The sequence below is a fragment of the Colletotrichum gloeosporioides genome, assembly GCF_011800055.1.
Source record: "Colletotrichum gloeosporioides strain Lc1 chromosome Unknown consensus_17, whole genome shotgun sequence".
NCBI lineage: Eukaryota > Fungi > Ascomycota > Sordariomycetes > Glomerellales > Glomerellaceae > Colletotrichum > Colletotrichum gloeosporioides.
The window spans coordinates 1,575,435-1,591,277 of record NW_025544662.1 but is presented as its reverse complement, the minus strand read 5'-3'; the positions used below and the strand labels follow the sequence as shown (position 1 = coordinate 1,591,277).

The following is a 15,843-nucleotide window of genomic DNA, read 5'->3' as shown; positions in this document are numbered from 1 at the left end:
CTCACATCTCAATTGAATCTCAAACCCATTTGCACTTGAAAGTCAAAATTCAATTGCAGCCATGGGTGCCTCAGAGCAAATCGACCTCAGAGCGCCTTTCGTCAGCGACACTCTTTTAGAGGTCCGGACAAGCACCATGAAGAAGATGCCGGGGTTAGAGATCGAATCGGGAATAGACAAGAATCTGCGCAATGGACCCATTCGAGTCTCGTTCCTCGGCCTTGAGGATGACGAGCACGACCCGACCTTTCACGGAGGTGTTGACAAGGCGATCCACGGATGTAAGTGACCTACCATCTCTCATGGCGATAGCACATTCAACTCACAGTCAATCTCCAGATTGTTCGTCGCACTACCCCGGATGGCAGACTGAATTTCCCGCAGCCGCGGATCGCTTCCAGCCGGGCGGCTTTGGCGAAAACTTCGTCACTAAGCACATGAACGAGCGCAATGTCTGCATTGGCGATGTCATTGCCGTCGGCGACGAGGTCGTGCTCCAAGTCAGCTTGCCTCGACAGCCTTGCTTCAAGCTCAACCACCGCTTCCAACTCAAGAACTTCGCCCCGAACACCTACAGGACGAGCAGGACTGGCTGGTACTACCGTGTTCTAAAGGAGGGCACCGTCAAGGCCGGCGACGAGATTAAGCTTATCGAGCGCAAGTGGCCAGCATGGACCATTGAGAGGGTGCAGGAGTTCCTGCATAGAGACCAGAGCAACTTGCAGATGAACGAAGAGCTGGCGCAAATTGAAGAGATGGGAAAGGAGAGTCGTGGCGCGTTCCAACGGCGAGTAGCCAAAGCGAAGGCCCAGGCGAAAAAGACGAAGGAAAAGGGTGAAGAATGGCGCGACTACAAAATTGTCGAGAAGAAGAGGGAAACATCTCGGGTTTCTTCATTCAATTTGGAATCTGTCAGTGGCGATGCTCAACCCGAGGTCGACATGGAAGGCGCCCATACGAAGATCAAGCTTCCCAACGGACTGCTACGATCCTACTCCATCGTCTCTGGTGAACCCAAAAGATTCGAACTGGGCATCGCGCTCGAAGCTAATGGCCGCGGAGGCTCTCGTTGGTTTCATGAATCTGCCAATGTTGGCGACATCGTCAAGGTCGGTCGGATCACTACAGATGTGAAGGTTGCGAGTGCGTCTAGCAACCACGTCTTCATCGTCGGCGGGATCGGCATTACTGCCTTCATGGCGCTCATGGAGGCCTACCACAAAGTCCACTACAATTTTGAGTTACACTACGGCATCCGCTCGGCCGACGATGTGCCATTCCTCTCGCGCCTTGAGTCCTTTGGTAAGAGCGCCCGCATCTATGATGGTTCCAAAGGAGAAAGAATGGATATCGGCGAGATCATGGGGACTCTCAAGTGGAACAGCCACGTCTATGTCTGCGGACCGACACGTATGATGGAGGCGGCGAAGAAGGCGGCGGAAGAAAGTGGCCTTGATGCCACTGATGTCCACTACGAGGCTTTTGCTGCTGATACGACTGGCGATCCATTCGAGGTGGAGGTATCAAATCGAGACGGCAAGGTTCTCAAAGTAAGCGAAGAGGAAACACTTCTGGAGGTAATAAAGCGTGACATCGGCGACTTGGAAAGTAGCTGTGAGGTCGGAAATTGCGGAACGTGCAAGGTAGTGTTGAAGTCTGGTCGGGTCGACCACAGGGGCACAGCTTTATCTCCTGAAGAGAAGGCAGGATCGATGCTGAGCTGCGTGAGCCGCGGTATCGGAAGAATAGCGATCGAGATATGATGCATAACAAATCGCATTATTTCAGACACCATTGATTCAATCAGTGTTTCTTCCTCTGAGTTCACAGATTGTATCGGTGCCGTTGATACAGAGGGGTCACCGAGCTTGACCGAGATTGACCGAGAAAGTCGCACGGACCAGTCAGCAGCAATCGATAAGACTCGGCCCCACCTAAACTTTTTCCCAGTGGATTGAGATTTTTAGAAGCTGCTATGCTTGCATTCTCCGTAGAGAACACGACAAGATATCGTTGACGTTGCTCGGCCCGCCCGCTATCGCCAAAATGCCATCAACCGAGTCTCAAGGAGACGGCTTCGTCCTCCTCCCCGTCAAGATTCCCGCTCTTCCGTCTTGTCCGGTCAACGCCGTACACGAAATCCGCGTTCGACGAAACGCGCCCAAGATCCCTACCGAGATCGACGATCGAAGCCTGTTCTTGAAGAATGTACCAGTAGACAGCACCGAGGCCCATTTTCGCCAAGTGTTTGCCGCTCTGGTTGGACCCGGCCGCTTCGAGGGCATCGCATTCGAAGATGAGCGAAAAGCTGCGACCGCCATTGACCCAGCCCAGGCCGTGAAAGTCTCGAACTTTGGCAAGAAGCGCAAGCGCGGCGAGCAGGAAGCGGAGGAAAGAGCGAAGGAGGAAGAAGTGGCACGGCTGCCGGATATTTGGACGAGGAGGCTTCGAAAGAGTGGCAGCAGCGCCATCGTCCTTTTGGCCGATGACAAGAGTGTCGAGCTCGTGTTGAAGGCGATCAAGAAGGCGAACAAGTCGAAGAAGTATCCCGTCTGGGGCGAGGGCGTGTCGGAAGACCTACCTGAGCTCGGATCGCAATGGATCTCGACCCATCTGCAACTCTCTCGCTGCGACAAGGTGGCGACACAGAAGTCAGTTCACGCATTCTTCAACGTCTTCAACCGCAAGGAGAAGGAGGCACAGGAAATGGCCAAGAGGTTACGCAACGAGCCGGACGAAGATGGCTTCGTTACGGTTACTCGCGGCGGCCGTGCTGCTCCGGCAAGCAAGAACGAGGCCGAGGAGGCTCGACAGAAGATGGTGGACAAGGCAGCCAAGAAGAAGTCGGAGACAACCGACTTCTACCGCTTCCAGATGCGCGAGCGTCGCAAAGCGGAGCAGGCTGCCCTGATGCAGAGATTTGATGAGGACCGAAAGAAGGTCGACGCTATGAGGGAGAAGCGCGGCAAGTTCAGGCCCGAGACATGACGCTGCGGAAGGCCTTTCTTGCAACCAACCACACAAAGATACCCCTGCTTCTAAGCACCTGTATAATGTAAGTTACATGCGATTTCTCATGACTTCGTCTTGACCATGATGACGCACGCGGGGCCAGCGAAGCACCTAGAAATGAAAGGCTTGTCCTGGATCTGTTGGTGCAGTGCCGACAAACACCGCGTTATATTCATATCTTCTCAAATTTGTCTGAAATCAAGAAGGATATCCCCATAATCTTTCCCGCATAACACTTGGTTGGATGAGACTGACTGAATCCAGATTGCGATGGCTTGATCATACCAACAAGAGGTCACAAGTGCATCAGCCTAGGCAGGTTCGCATGCGCCCATCATACGAATCAAAACCGCCTTTAGGCCAATCATCAAACACTCTACGGAGATGTTACCAAAAGCAGCCGACGCGAATAGGAGAAAAAGAAGAAGACGGCCATGTATTCAGTCCAGTCGAAAAAGAGGGTCAACAGGCTCAGATAGTCACGGAAGGAGGGCGGTTTGGCGGCCACCACGCCGTCTAATGCCCTTCGGCAGAAACATCTCAAAGCCACGTGCTTGCCGGCAAATCGAAAATTTCGTCCAGACGTTTCCAATAATTGGGCTTTTGTTCAAGCAGACCCAGGAGTATGGTTCAGCTCCCATTAGCTTATCCCAGGCCCTAGGCGGTCAATCAAACCTCCTGAATAGTACGTGGTGCAGTGTTTTCTCGATCCCATTCCAATGCAAGTGCGTCGTCTATTTTGCTTCGAACACCCTCATTCGGCAAACAAGTCTTGTTTTAGCGCCGGGCGGTGGTATCACGCTGCTCCGTCCGTTGGTTCTAGTGAACAGTCTACCGGACGCGATGGCGCTCCCATGCCATCGGCTTCTTGCACGACTCGACGTGGGAGGGGGCCAAGTGCAAATTCTGTTTTGTGCGACAGGATCGAAAACCAGATTTCCTTAGTTGCTGCTGCCTGCTTTGCTGCAGGTTCAGAGACCAAAGTCCCTCCGCATACACGACTTTCGCATACTTTGCCGCATGACCACAGCTTGGTAATTTAACAACCCCGGCACGATGCCATTGCTTTTGGGTTGTCGTGGTTGAACTGGGGTCTAAAGGCTTAAAGCAGCCTTTTGGCTCGGCGTTGGCTCTATTTGGGCATAGCTCAAAGCTGGTGGCCGACCTGAGATTTTCACTTAGCATCAACGGAGTAAACTCTTCACCATCCCACCAATATGTTCAAAACTCGCCCATTTTCTTCCCTCTCTGAGCGCTGTGACGGTGCCAGGTGATAGCCGCGTTGACGCTCCGACGTCTTACTCCTTCAGCTCTCCTAGAATAGCCACCTGGTGGAAGGCTTCATCGACGTCCATCTCTCACCTGAAGCCTCATGTGTCATATCTCTATTGATCGTTGAAGAGTCCTGGCTCAATGACCTTGGCATTGCATGTGTATGTCGAAAAGAACTGTCGAAGCAAGTGGAAATTGATCGCAGGAAGTACCTCGAACGACTCATGGTTATCTACGCCGTGGGGGATAATATTGATTTATGTGGCACAGCCCAGAACAGCAACTATGTCTGACGAACACCTGCCTCTGCTCGCCGTTATCACGTACCTGCATTAGACATCACGCCAACTTGACAAGTGCATCCGGCGACCCAGACAACGTGTCGTAGGAAAGGGGAGGGTGGTTCTGAGTCACGGTTTTCCAACCAGATAACCGCAACGCCACTAGGTGCGGCTGTCGCTGAAGGCTTGCATTCCGTACCACGTTCGAATAGTCACGACGCTACGGTCACTTCCAGTTAGCACGTCGGGCGACACACTCCCGACCCTGGCAACATATCGCGGCGCCCCGTGGCAGCCATCGCGGGATCCCTCCAATCGCTGTCAATCATTGCCCTTTTCGCAATTTCCCGGGCCCCTTTCCCGCAGACCTGACCCGCAGGAAAGGAACTTCCACCGAACTTGTGCCCGGACCTTACGGCGCTTGGCTCCGAAGCCGCCATCATTGGACTCTTGCGTGCTTTCCAGCTGCTATCGTGAGGCCTTATTCAACATAGGCTTTTCCTTTCTGGGCGCTCAATCGCTCGACCAAGCGACCCCTTCCCGATTTTGGAGAACTTGCTAGGCCATCGACGAGCTACCACTTCCAGGAGAAGCCCAGCCCTCACTAGGCTGGCTTGCCGTGATGCCGCTGTGCCCCCTGCCCGCGTGTAAGTGCCCGACTTACCAGCAGAAAGGGACTTTCAACCACACACTCGCGATGTGCAACCAAGGGCTTCATAAGAGGGCACCTTGTCCACTCGACAAGGGTTTCCTTTTCCCTTCCCTCCTCACGCAGCACCTCGACAACTCCTGTGCCGTCCAGCAACCCCCAGAGCCGCCTTGCTCGTCCAACGACGTATCTTTCGTCAAGTCACTCGTTTTTAAAGACACCTAATACCTAGTCTCTCGTTTCAATAATCTTAATATCGCTCAAAATGGCCCCTTCGCTCGTTACCATCGGCACTGCTGCCTTGGCCTTGGCTGGTGATGTTGCTGCCAAGAAGTTTTCTCTGGCCGATACGTACGACTCGACCAACTTCTTCAGCAAGTTCACCTTCTTCGAGAGCAATTACAACACCTCGAACTACAACGACGTCGATCCAACTTCGGGCTACATCAACTACCGCTCCCAGGCGGATGCCCAAGCCCTGGGTCTCGCGTCCACCGCCGGTGGCGAGATCTACCTGGGCCTCGACGCCAAAAGTATCACCCAGTTCCCTGGTGTTGGTCGTTCCAGTGTGAGACTTGAGAGCAAGGAAGTCTACAACAAGGCTCTGATTGTCGCTCGCTTCTCCCACTTGCCCAAGCCCGTCTGTGGTGCTTGGCCTGCCTTGTAAGTCTGTTGGTTACACTGTTGTCAATATTGGCACTGACATTGGCAAAGCTGGTCGTACGGTTCGCCTTGGCCCACCAAGGGAGAGCTCGATTGGTTCGAAGGCTGGAACCTTAACAAGGTCAACAAGCCCGCCGCTCACACCTACAAGTCCTCGGAACAAGGCCAGTGCCTCATCAGCTCGACTGGCCAGACTGCCCAGGTGGACACGCCCAACTGTGATCAGGAGGCGCCCAACCAGTATTCCAACCAAGGTTGCACAACCTCGACCACCTCCTCTGACCCCTACGGCTCCTCTGATGGCGGCGTCTACGCTGTTGAGTGGACCGACGATTACATCAAGTTCTTCTCCTGGCGATGGGGCTCGGTTCCGGACAACGTCAACTCCGACTCCCCTGACACCGCGACCTGGGGCACTCCCAGCATGCTGATCGCCAACGATGCCTGCAACATCAACAGCCACTTCAAGGACCAGAGACTCGTCATTAACATCGGCATGTGTGGTGTGCTTGCCGGAAATGATGGCGTGTGGGGTAGCGAATGCAAGGCCGCCACAGGCCATGCTGTTTGTTCTACCTACGCCGCTACGAATCCATCGGCTTTCAGCGACACCTACTTCAAGGTCAAGGATATCCGCATCTTCAAGGAGGGCGGACAGACTTCCTCTACTGTCTCTTCCTCTGTCTCTTCCACGGCGTCCTCGTCCGCTTCTTCCTCCGCCTCCGCCTCCGCATCTGCCAGCCAGTCTTCTTCCGCCAGCGCATCGGCTTCTAGCCTCTCTGCCACCGATTCTGCTAGTGCCAGTGCCACTGCGTCTGCTTCGGTCAGCGGCTCCGCCTCTGCTCAAGCCTCAGGCTCTGTCTCATCTGCCGCCGCTTCAGGCTCTGCCACAGCCTCTGGCTCTGCCGCTACTTCCGGATCTGCTGTTGCCCCTGGCTCTGCTTCCTCCGACATTGCTTCCGCTTCCGCTTCCGCGTCCGCTTCTGCTTCTTCCCAGGCATCCGGCGCCGGGTCCAGCGGAGCTTCCGTCTCTTCTGCTGCTGCCTCTGCTTCCGGCTCTGTCACCGACGCCGGCACTGGTACCGTCTCTGGAACCGCCAGCACGTTCTCGATCATCACCAACAACTGGAATCAGACTTCCGTCATCCCCGCTCCTACTCCCGTTGTCTCTTCGTCCTCCGTCGTCCAGTTGACTACCTCAACAGTCTTCACCACCCAGGTTTCCACTGTGACCTCTTGCGCCCCAACCGTCACAAACTGCCCAGTCGGCGCCGTCGTGACCAAGACCATTGCCCTTTACACTACCGTTTGCCCTGTCACCGTCGCGGTCAAGACTACCTCCGCCAAGGGCAATGGCAAGGCTTCAACCAAGGTGAACAAGAGCAACACCACGAAGGCCACCACAAAGGTCAACAAAAACACCACCAAGCCCACCACCAAGACGACCCCCCCTGGCGTCAGGACCACCGTCCTCACCAAGACCTACACCATCACTAAGTGCCCGTCTTCCGTCCCCAACTGCCCTATCGGCAGCGTGACTACGAAGGTCACCACCAAGGTCATCAGTCCCACGCCCAAGACAAACGGAGGCAGCAACAACAAGGTCTCTACCAAGGTCTACACCACGACTTACACCATCACCAAGTGCCCTGCCTCCGTTCCCAACTGCCCCATCGGCAGCGTCACGACCAAAACCGTCACAAAGGTCACGACCCCCGGTGTTCCGGCCACCCCCAAGACCACCCCCGCGACCAAGGTCACCAAGGTCATCACTGTCAGCACCGCTCCTGCCAAGACCACGGGCGGCAGCAACACGAACAAGAGCAACAACAGCAACACTTACAGCAACTCCACCACCACGGTCACCAAGTCATCCACCGTATCCAGCGCCAAGGCCTCTGGCACCGCCCCGGGCGCTTCCACCACGGTCTGCTCCGGCGCCAGCTGCTCGACGACGACGAAGCCCGTCATCACCAACAACGCCGTCCAGGCTGGCGTCAGCTTTGCCCTCATGGCGGTCGGCGCTTTTGCCGTCTTCGTTCTGTAAGGGTGTCATTATAAGAATCCTGGATAAACAAACAGGGAGGTGGACATGTCAGTGTCTCGTTTGGAGGCACATTACGTTCCTTTTGTCACAAATCTGCTTCACATAGAATCTAAATTTTAGAAATTATGTACATAGAATTTCGCTTCTGGAGAAGATAGCTTTTCTATTCAATAATACGATTGGAGCTCGCCACTAACGTTCCCTCTCTTCGTTTGCCTAGTGATTACATCGCCCTTGCATCGCCTGAACATTCACTTACCATGGTTCTCTGAACACTTGTCATGGCTATTATCGTCATGTTCGTGGGGCGCGCTGCATGGGATGAGCTCTCGCAGATATCCCACAATCTCGGCCCTTTCTTTGAGAGGGAGGAACCAAACAAAGACCGGAAAGGGTGAAAAAAGAGACAAAAAGGGATTCGAATCCAAAGGCTCTGGCGCTGGATAAGCATGATCTTTGTGTTTATAACAATACTGGGCAAATTCACGGCCATTTATTCCAGGCGCTGTTGCTGAGGCTTGAACGTAATCTCCTCATATGCCTACCTACACTGTTCTAAGACCACAGGCACGGGACATGTTGGACCCCAAGGCATTCGGCACATGCGAACTTTTCCACAGCGAGCGAGATCACCTCGAGTACTTCACGCCAGATCATAAACGGATGTTCATCAATAGACGCCAATATTTTTTTTTTCCTCTATGGCCCTGAGCTTTCTGAGCTTTTAGGTAATACTTTTACATGAATGCTGGTTGATCTTGATCTTCCGCTCTTCGGCCCCTTCCCATCTCGCCCAACGTTTCCGGAATTGCCCTGGAAAATAATAGAATAAACAAATAGCCGCCATCGTCGGCTCGGGCGCAGGCGACTTCTCACATCCCAACTGCAGTAACTTTCTCATCACCGAGTGCCTCGCCCATCATCATCAGTCTCAGTAGTAGCTGCCGATGTTCGCAACGCCTCTTCTGTAATCCCTCGACTCGGAGGGGGGAACCTATCTACCGCCCTTCTGCATCTTGGTGATCTCAGTCTGGTACCGAATCTTGAAGCCGTTGCAGAGCGCTCTCATGTCGGGGTAGGCCTGCTTCAACAACTCGAAGCCACCGGGAATGACACGGACAGGCCAGGAGTTGACTCGCGACGAACGGCTGGCCTTGAAGCAGAGCCAGAAGTAGCCAGGGTGCTTGGTGTCGATGCAGAAAGCATAGGCGGAGCGGTTGGGGTTGGCGTCAATGTACGTTGTGAGCCATTTCTCTGCAAACATTGTTAGCTTTGATCGACAACTTGTCAGAAGAACTCCAGGTCAACTTACCGAGGTCTGGCTTGGAGCGCTTCTCGAACTTTTCGTGCTGCATCATCTCGTCCACCTTTCTAGACATGGCCTCGATGTGCTCGTGGATCAGTTCGTCAAGATCCTTGTAGGTGAACTTCCCGCCCACCTTGAGCAGCTTGCCGACCGAGAACTCATTATCTTTTTGCAATTCCAAGACATCAACATGCTGGAAGACACCGTCGGCGACCTTCCAGGTAATAGCAAGATGATCGTTGCCCTTGGAAGAGGGACGGATGATGACTTCTCCGGCTGGCTGAGTACCAAGCCATTGCTCTGCCTCTAAACCATTGAAAGGCTTGAACATGGGGTGCTTGATGACTCTCTGAGTGCGACCCGTGGTCTTATCCTTCTCGCGCAGCTCTTCCTTATCGGCTGCCTCGAGTCTGTCATCCCACTGTCCATGACCGTGGTAGAGCTGCCGCTTGTACGGGCGCTTGACTTCGGCATCGCGGGCGGAGAGCTTGGCAATAAAGTCCTTGTAATTCACATCGAGGACCTTGGCTTGTATCGTCTGCCCCGTCGAGAGAATGCCTCTTACCCGTACGCCGTCGGGGCCATCGTGCGACTCGATGCGACCCTCAATACCGCAGTCGAGTTTCACAATCGCAAAGTCGTCCTTCACAACCCGAACGTTCACCGGAATGATCATGCCCTGAGCAAGCGTGTCCTTCGTCTCGCCAGTAAACATTGTGAAAATCTCGTTCGCGCCAAGTGCGGCGAAGTTGCGTCGGAGTTCTTCGTACGGCGCTTGCAATTCGGCTCGGATGGTCTCGAGGGTCGCGCGCTTCCTTTGACTGTAGTTTCGCTCCAGCTGCTCAGCATACTCCTCCAAAATGAGCTCATTGACCTTCTCCTGTTCGTCCTCCTTGAAAAGCTTGCGAACAATGGCCCCGGGGCCGTTATGGTCTGTCTCGGCCTTGACGTCTTCCTCATCGAGTTCCAAAGCATCAGCCGCCATCTTGCGACCAAGTTCGTAGTCCTCGGGGTGGACACGAGTATTGTCCAGGGGATCGGAGGTTGGATTTGTCGCATCGTAGTCAATGAACAGGAAACTGGCGCAGTTGTTCCATACTCTAGGGCCCACGACTGGCAGTTTTCCGCTGTCCGGATCACCGACCAGCTCGTCTCTGCTGCTGACAGATCCGCCATTCGCGTTGATAGCCTTAATGACACTGGTAGCCTTGCGCGGGCCAAGGCCAGCAACGTAAGGCAGCAAATTAGCCGTGTATGAATCGCCGATGGCCTCGTTAATGTTCACGCCACACAGGTTCACCATGTCGACCATCGCTGACTCCAGATGTTTGAGTAGCTTTTCTTGGGGCAGAAGGTTCTGACAAGGGTGGAAAGCCAACGACGCAATGTCCTTGCCTAGGGCAGCGTATTCCTTCAGCGGGTTCTGCATATAATGCGCCAGAGCGATGCAGTATCTCGTGAGAGGGCTAAGGGTCGGGTGTTCAGCTACTGCTCGCGGACTGTCCTTGTACAGACGTGCAACTTCGTCGTTGACGATGATGACTTCGAGGGGCTCGGTCCTGTATTCGCCAAGCTCAGGATCGTCGAATTCAGGACCCATCAGGCCCTTTTCGTTGATCAAAGACTCCAAATCTCTAACAAGCTTCTGAGTGTCTGCGGAAAAGCCACTGACACCGATGGCATCGGGGCGGCGTCTGTTGACGATGTCAACAAATTCCGCACGGGTAGCTTCATCACGCGCGAGATTGCCAAGCTTGCCCTGTTCGATGACGCGACCATCCTCCTCGACTGAGACCCATGAAGTGGCATCTCGAGCGGGATCTCCCATACCGTTGGACAACGTGATGATTCGAGGCACGGTGCCGAGAATCATGCCCTTGGGTTTGTAAGGTGCTTGATCGAGTCTCTTAGCGTACTCTTCGCGGCAAGACTTGAGCACCTCCTCTTGACACGCTGTACGGAGTGACTCCTTGACACCCTTGGCGATGATCTTTGAAAGGCGGGGAACAACAATGTCAAGCACTTTTTGACGTTCCTCATTCCACCGATCAGCAATTTCGCTGTAGTTGTCCGAGATAAATTCTTGGCGTAATTGGCGCTTGAAGCCGTCCTCATTCTCCAAAGTCAACTTGACCTCAATGAGGCCCTCTTCCTCGGCCTTCATCATCTTGAGGTAGAGTTCAGGCTGTCGAGCAACATCGGCAATTGTCTGGTTGATGAGATACTTGACTTCGTAGAACGGATGCGACTCGTCGATCTTCTTCAGACCCTTTTCCGTTCGACGACAGTTTATCTCGCCCATCTGGTAGAAGTTGATCCTGAAGTGTTTCCGCATGCGGGGGTTGGCGAATAATTCTTCCGCATACATTTGGCGAGCAGCGTTTACAACGGAATCGCCAGTCTGGAAGTCCTCATCGGTGAGCGAGTCAGCGAGGTCATCGGGGAGTTGGCTGGGATCATCAGCAAAGACTTTGTTGCCCTCTCGAAGAGTATTTTGCGCGAAACGGTCAGGGGTGATGCCATAAGCGCGGACAAAGCCGGCTGCTTTGCTTCTGCGAATGCGGTCAAACAAATTCGACTTTGAGCCCGGACGCTTCATCTGATTACCGTTGCCGTTGATTGAAGACAGGTCCTTCAGCTCGGCCATGTACTGGAAGTGGAGGTAGTCCTGGAGGTCCTGCAGCTCCTCCATGGTGGCAGCCTGGGAAATCATGTCTGTCAGGACATCATCGTTAATGTTGGCCGACTCCTTTAGGCTCTCAAATGTCTTCTCCAACGAGTTCCGCTTCTCAATAAGAGAGCGAAACTTGATGTCAAGCTCGAGGATGCGCCACAAGTCGTCCTGAGTGAGCAGCTTGTCGGCGCTGACGATGTACTCAGGGGCGTCGGGATCATCGCGATGGTCGGGGTTCTTCGTTTTCTTGGCGTGAATCAAGTAGTCCTTGCGGTGTTGGAAAACGTACGGCACTTCAACGTCGTCAACGACGAAGAACTCAAGAACTTTGCCGATAGCCTTGGTGAAGGGCGAATGAAGTTCAGACTGGAGAAGCTTTTTGGGCCACATCAAAGCTGCGATCCACCTGGCTTCCTCCTTGAATTGCTCTGCAGTTATTTGCAGATGCTTGAATGGCTTTCGGTCCAGCTGGAACCTTTCGGGCTCGTCGGTGAATCGGATTTGGTTGTCCTCATCGGTGAGCAACTTTTCCTTCAGCTGAGACGGCTCGAAGACGTCCTTAAGCTCGATGGTTTGCTCTTCACGCTCACGATCCTCTTCTTCATCTTCCATCTGCAGAGCCCAGTCATAGTCCTCGCCGTTACCGAAAATGGCTTCCATGTCCTCCAAAGCGTCCTTATCAAGGCCAGTAGTGTCCACGACACCGCCCACGCCCTTGTCGCGCGGCCGGGCCACTTCTGCATCTTCGAGTTGACGCGCTCGCTCGTCCTCGTCCTCGGGGAAGTCCTCTTCAATAAAGTCATCGAATTCGTCAGCTTGGGAGCGGTAATTCGCTCGGCCGTAGTGTCTTTGTTCGTTGGCCTCCTCGTCCTCGTCCGAAAACATGTCTTCCAAGCCGCGTCGCTCGGGGCCCCTATCATCTTCGTCTCGATGTCCTCGTTTCAAACGCTTGAATTTGGGCTAGGTAGCTGTCAGTAAGGAGTGAGGCGGCGCATGTTGATAGGCGCCTACTTGTGTGGGTGCTCGACGTTCGATCTGCTCTCCAATGAGTTCCAAATCGTCCTCGTCAAGCTGCTCCTCTTCTTCCCGATCGCGGTGCTCGCGCTTCCTCTTCACGATCCGTTCTTGGGCATCTGAGTCCTCGCCTTCTTCCTCTTCATCCTCGTCGACGATGAAACCTTCGCGAATCTTTAGAGATACTTGAATTAGTGACCGGTTATATAGCACGGCGCTGGGTCCTCCCTACCTTACGCGCCTCCTCCTCGTCATCGTCGTCTTCTTCTTCCTCGGAAGAATCCTCAGGGGCAACGTTCCTCCTGCGAGAAACGGGCTCGGCATCTTCATCCATGGACTCGTCATCCTCGTCATCGAGCTCGGCCTCGCCGTCAACGAAGTCACGCATGGACTTGCTCATCTTGAACTCGCCAAAAAGGGCAGTCGCAGTACGCGGTTGATGTCACGTCGTGATTGCTGGCGGGTCCGGCGCGATGAAAGGTTCGAAGACAGAGTTGCCGGCGAGATCTTGCGGTAGCAGGATTTTTTCAGCTAGATCCGTAGTCGCGAGGTCTCGAGTCGAAAGATTGGGATGGTTGCTGGAAGAAAATTATTAAAAACTGAAGAAATGCGCCCGTCGCCAGACAAATTTCGGTCGCCGCTGCACTTGGAATAATTGAAAGCTTGGACCTTTTGCGCGCCTCGTTCGCTGGACCTCAGCCTCGCGCAGGCAGTTTCAATTGGCTACAATTATCCGACATCCGATGGTCCTTATCTTATCAGTTAGTCCGAGATGTCTGCCAGCCGATATATTACATAAGCCTGTCCCCATGCGGCGAGACCCCTACCTTCCCTGTTGGCTGAGGTCAATCCCAGGAAAACTAGCTACCCCAGTCTGCTAATCCACGACCCGCCATTCAATGGTCGTAGCTCATGACTCTCCACGCTGAATTTCAATGTCTTCCCAAGGAACAGGGTTACTACAGAGGTCGATAACCATTGACCACGTTGACGAGCTTACTCAACACAGTGGCTCCAGGTCGGCGATACGCCAGAGATGCTTCAGGGCTCTATCAAACAAGCCACAGTGAGCGGTGAGGGTTCCAGAAAATGCAATGTTTGGGACGGCATGCTTGGTTACCAAACGAACTAGTTTTCTATCCCGCCTTATCCCGTACTCGAAAGGACATATCGGATGCCAACCTGCTTGTTGCGAGTGGACATGGGTAGGTGAAGACGTGGGCTACTTTGCGTGGGGATTCGTCGAAAAAGATGTTTTTGAGTTCATGATTGGGAGGAACTGAGTCAAAAGGAATCGAATAGGTCGGTTGAGCCATTAGGGACCCCGTTCTTTGTCTATCAACATGACACAAGACAGCGCCGTCACAGGGAAGCGCATTGCAGCCAACAGCGACAAGCGAGCCACGGATCCATCGTGCAGCCCGCGATAGCACGGGTTTTCGCGCTTGGGCAACCAGATGGAGCCCGTCGGGAAGCAGGTCATACACACAGACGCACGGGTTAGTTGGGGGTGAGGGGCCAATGAGGGCGGGCGGCGAGACACTGAGACACCAGCCCGTTTGGCGATTCAAGGCCCCGGTGCGGGAGAAGTGGAATTTCTCTGCCATCGTTGGCTCGAAGCGATTCATCGCATCAGTCAAAGTCCCAGCTTTCAATATACAGACGACCAGGCCCCTGTCTGAAGCCAGGAGGTTGGTGTGATGGGTTGAGAGGGTGATGGAGAAGTCCACAGAATTGGATTGGACTGAGCTATCTGAAATGTGAAAGAAGGCAGTGAGGGGCGATCAGTGATGTACAACTGCTTCCAACGTTTGGTCGAGGTGGGTGGTATTCTTAGACGAGAGACGATAGAAGTCTCTGTTGGCGCTCCACACAAGATCTTCTATGTTTCTGTCGCCTTCTCTGCCTTACCTCGTTTCCCCTCTGTCGCGGGAAGAATTCAACTGGCTGTCAGGCACACAGGCAAATGACGAAGTCGTACGTCGTTGGAAGGAGTTGGGTTGATGCGGCCGGGCGTGTTTCTCGGGTGTCGTAGCCCAATCCGAAGCGGGCTACTGGCGCCGACGATCTGACAGGCTGGCTAGGTGTGGCCAAAGGAGTGACGGTCGTTGGCAGACTTACAAAGATAGGCAAGGCACGGGTGGTGAGGTAAGGTACTTCAAGCGGGCATCTCGAAAACGTGCCGTCGATGTCGGATTTTAGATAGCAGGTACTTCCCTGGGCACTGCAAAATAGCAGAGGATGGATGTCCACCTTTGTCCGTCGCGAATGTTCACTAGTGGCCCCACGATTCTACAGGGCCCCCTAGAGATTCAAGCGTTTGGCTGCCACTGTGGCCCTAAAACGTGCGTCAAGTTACCTCTATCCCGTACTCCGGGGCTGGGTCTTGACGCCTTTAAAACACTGGCCCGGTCTAGTGCTGGGCCATGGCCCGTCAAGACTGGTGCTAAGATGCCGTGGGAGGAAGGAGGTCGGGTACCCAAGGCAACCTCGGAGGCAATAGAAGGGATTCATCGCATCCGCCATCGGCGCAGACCTTGGAAAGTTGGGAGTTTGGGGCTTGGGTTCTGAAGACACAACAACAGCAGGCTTCGTGTGATCCGAAACCGTCCCTGGGCGCTGATTTGTCGGCCAGACATGCTGGAGACCAGTGTAAGACGATGGATACGCGCAGAGTACATGGCTATGCCTACTTTAGGTACCATCTAAAGCAGACTAAGTGGACGGGACCGGACTGGACCGTGGCTCTTTGGTGGGCTGCATCCGCACACTGAACCTGGACCTGGATTCACCTGCACCTGCTCGCCTCCACGGCAGCAGCCTCAGCACCAACCAGCGCCCGAGTCTGCACTTCTGCACTCCTGCATCTCTGCATCTCTGCCCCTCTGCACCAGCTCCCCCCCATTCACTGCTGCTGCACTTTGC

General features: G+C 54.1%; 3 protein-coding genes across 3 annotated transcripts; 2 read left to right on the top strand and 1 right to left on the bottom strand.

Annotated features, from left to right (window-relative positions):
• Positions 1-61: 61 nt before the first annotated feature.
• GCG54_00011354 (Ribosomal RNA-processing protein 7) lies at positions 62-2,988 on the top strand (the record flags this gene model as incomplete). The annotated part of the gene is made up of 3 exons (XM_045411259.1): positions 62-281; positions 385-1,724; positions 1,951-2,988. 3 exons carry the CDS (start codon positions 62-64, stop codon positions 2,986-2,988), a joined length of 2,598 nt encoding a protein of 865 aa, XP_045268317.1.
• Positions 2,989-5,479: 2,491 nt separating this feature from the next.
• Positions 5,480-7,924, top strand: GCG54_00011353 (Endo-1 3(4)-beta-glucanase; the record flags this gene model as incomplete). The annotated part of the gene is made up of 2 exons (XM_045411258.1): positions 5,480-5,877; positions 5,929-7,924. The coding sequence occupies 2 exons, from the start codon at positions 5,480-5,482 to the stop codon at positions 7,922-7,924; spliced, it is 2,394 nt and encodes a 797-aa protein (XP_045268316.1).
• A 994-nt stretch (positions 7,925-8,918) lies between these two features.
• Positions 8,919-13,318, bottom strand: GCG54_00011352 (Transcription elongation factor SPT6; the record flags this gene model as incomplete). The annotated part of the gene is made up of 4 exons (XM_045411257.1): positions 8,919-9,178; positions 9,237-12,864; positions 12,916-13,103; positions 13,156-13,318. 4 exons carry the CDS (start codon positions 13,316-13,318, stop codon positions 8,919-8,921), a joined length of 4,239 nt encoding a protein of 1,412 aa, XP_045268315.1.
• Between the last annotated feature and the right edge of the window lie 2,525 nt (positions 13,319-15,843).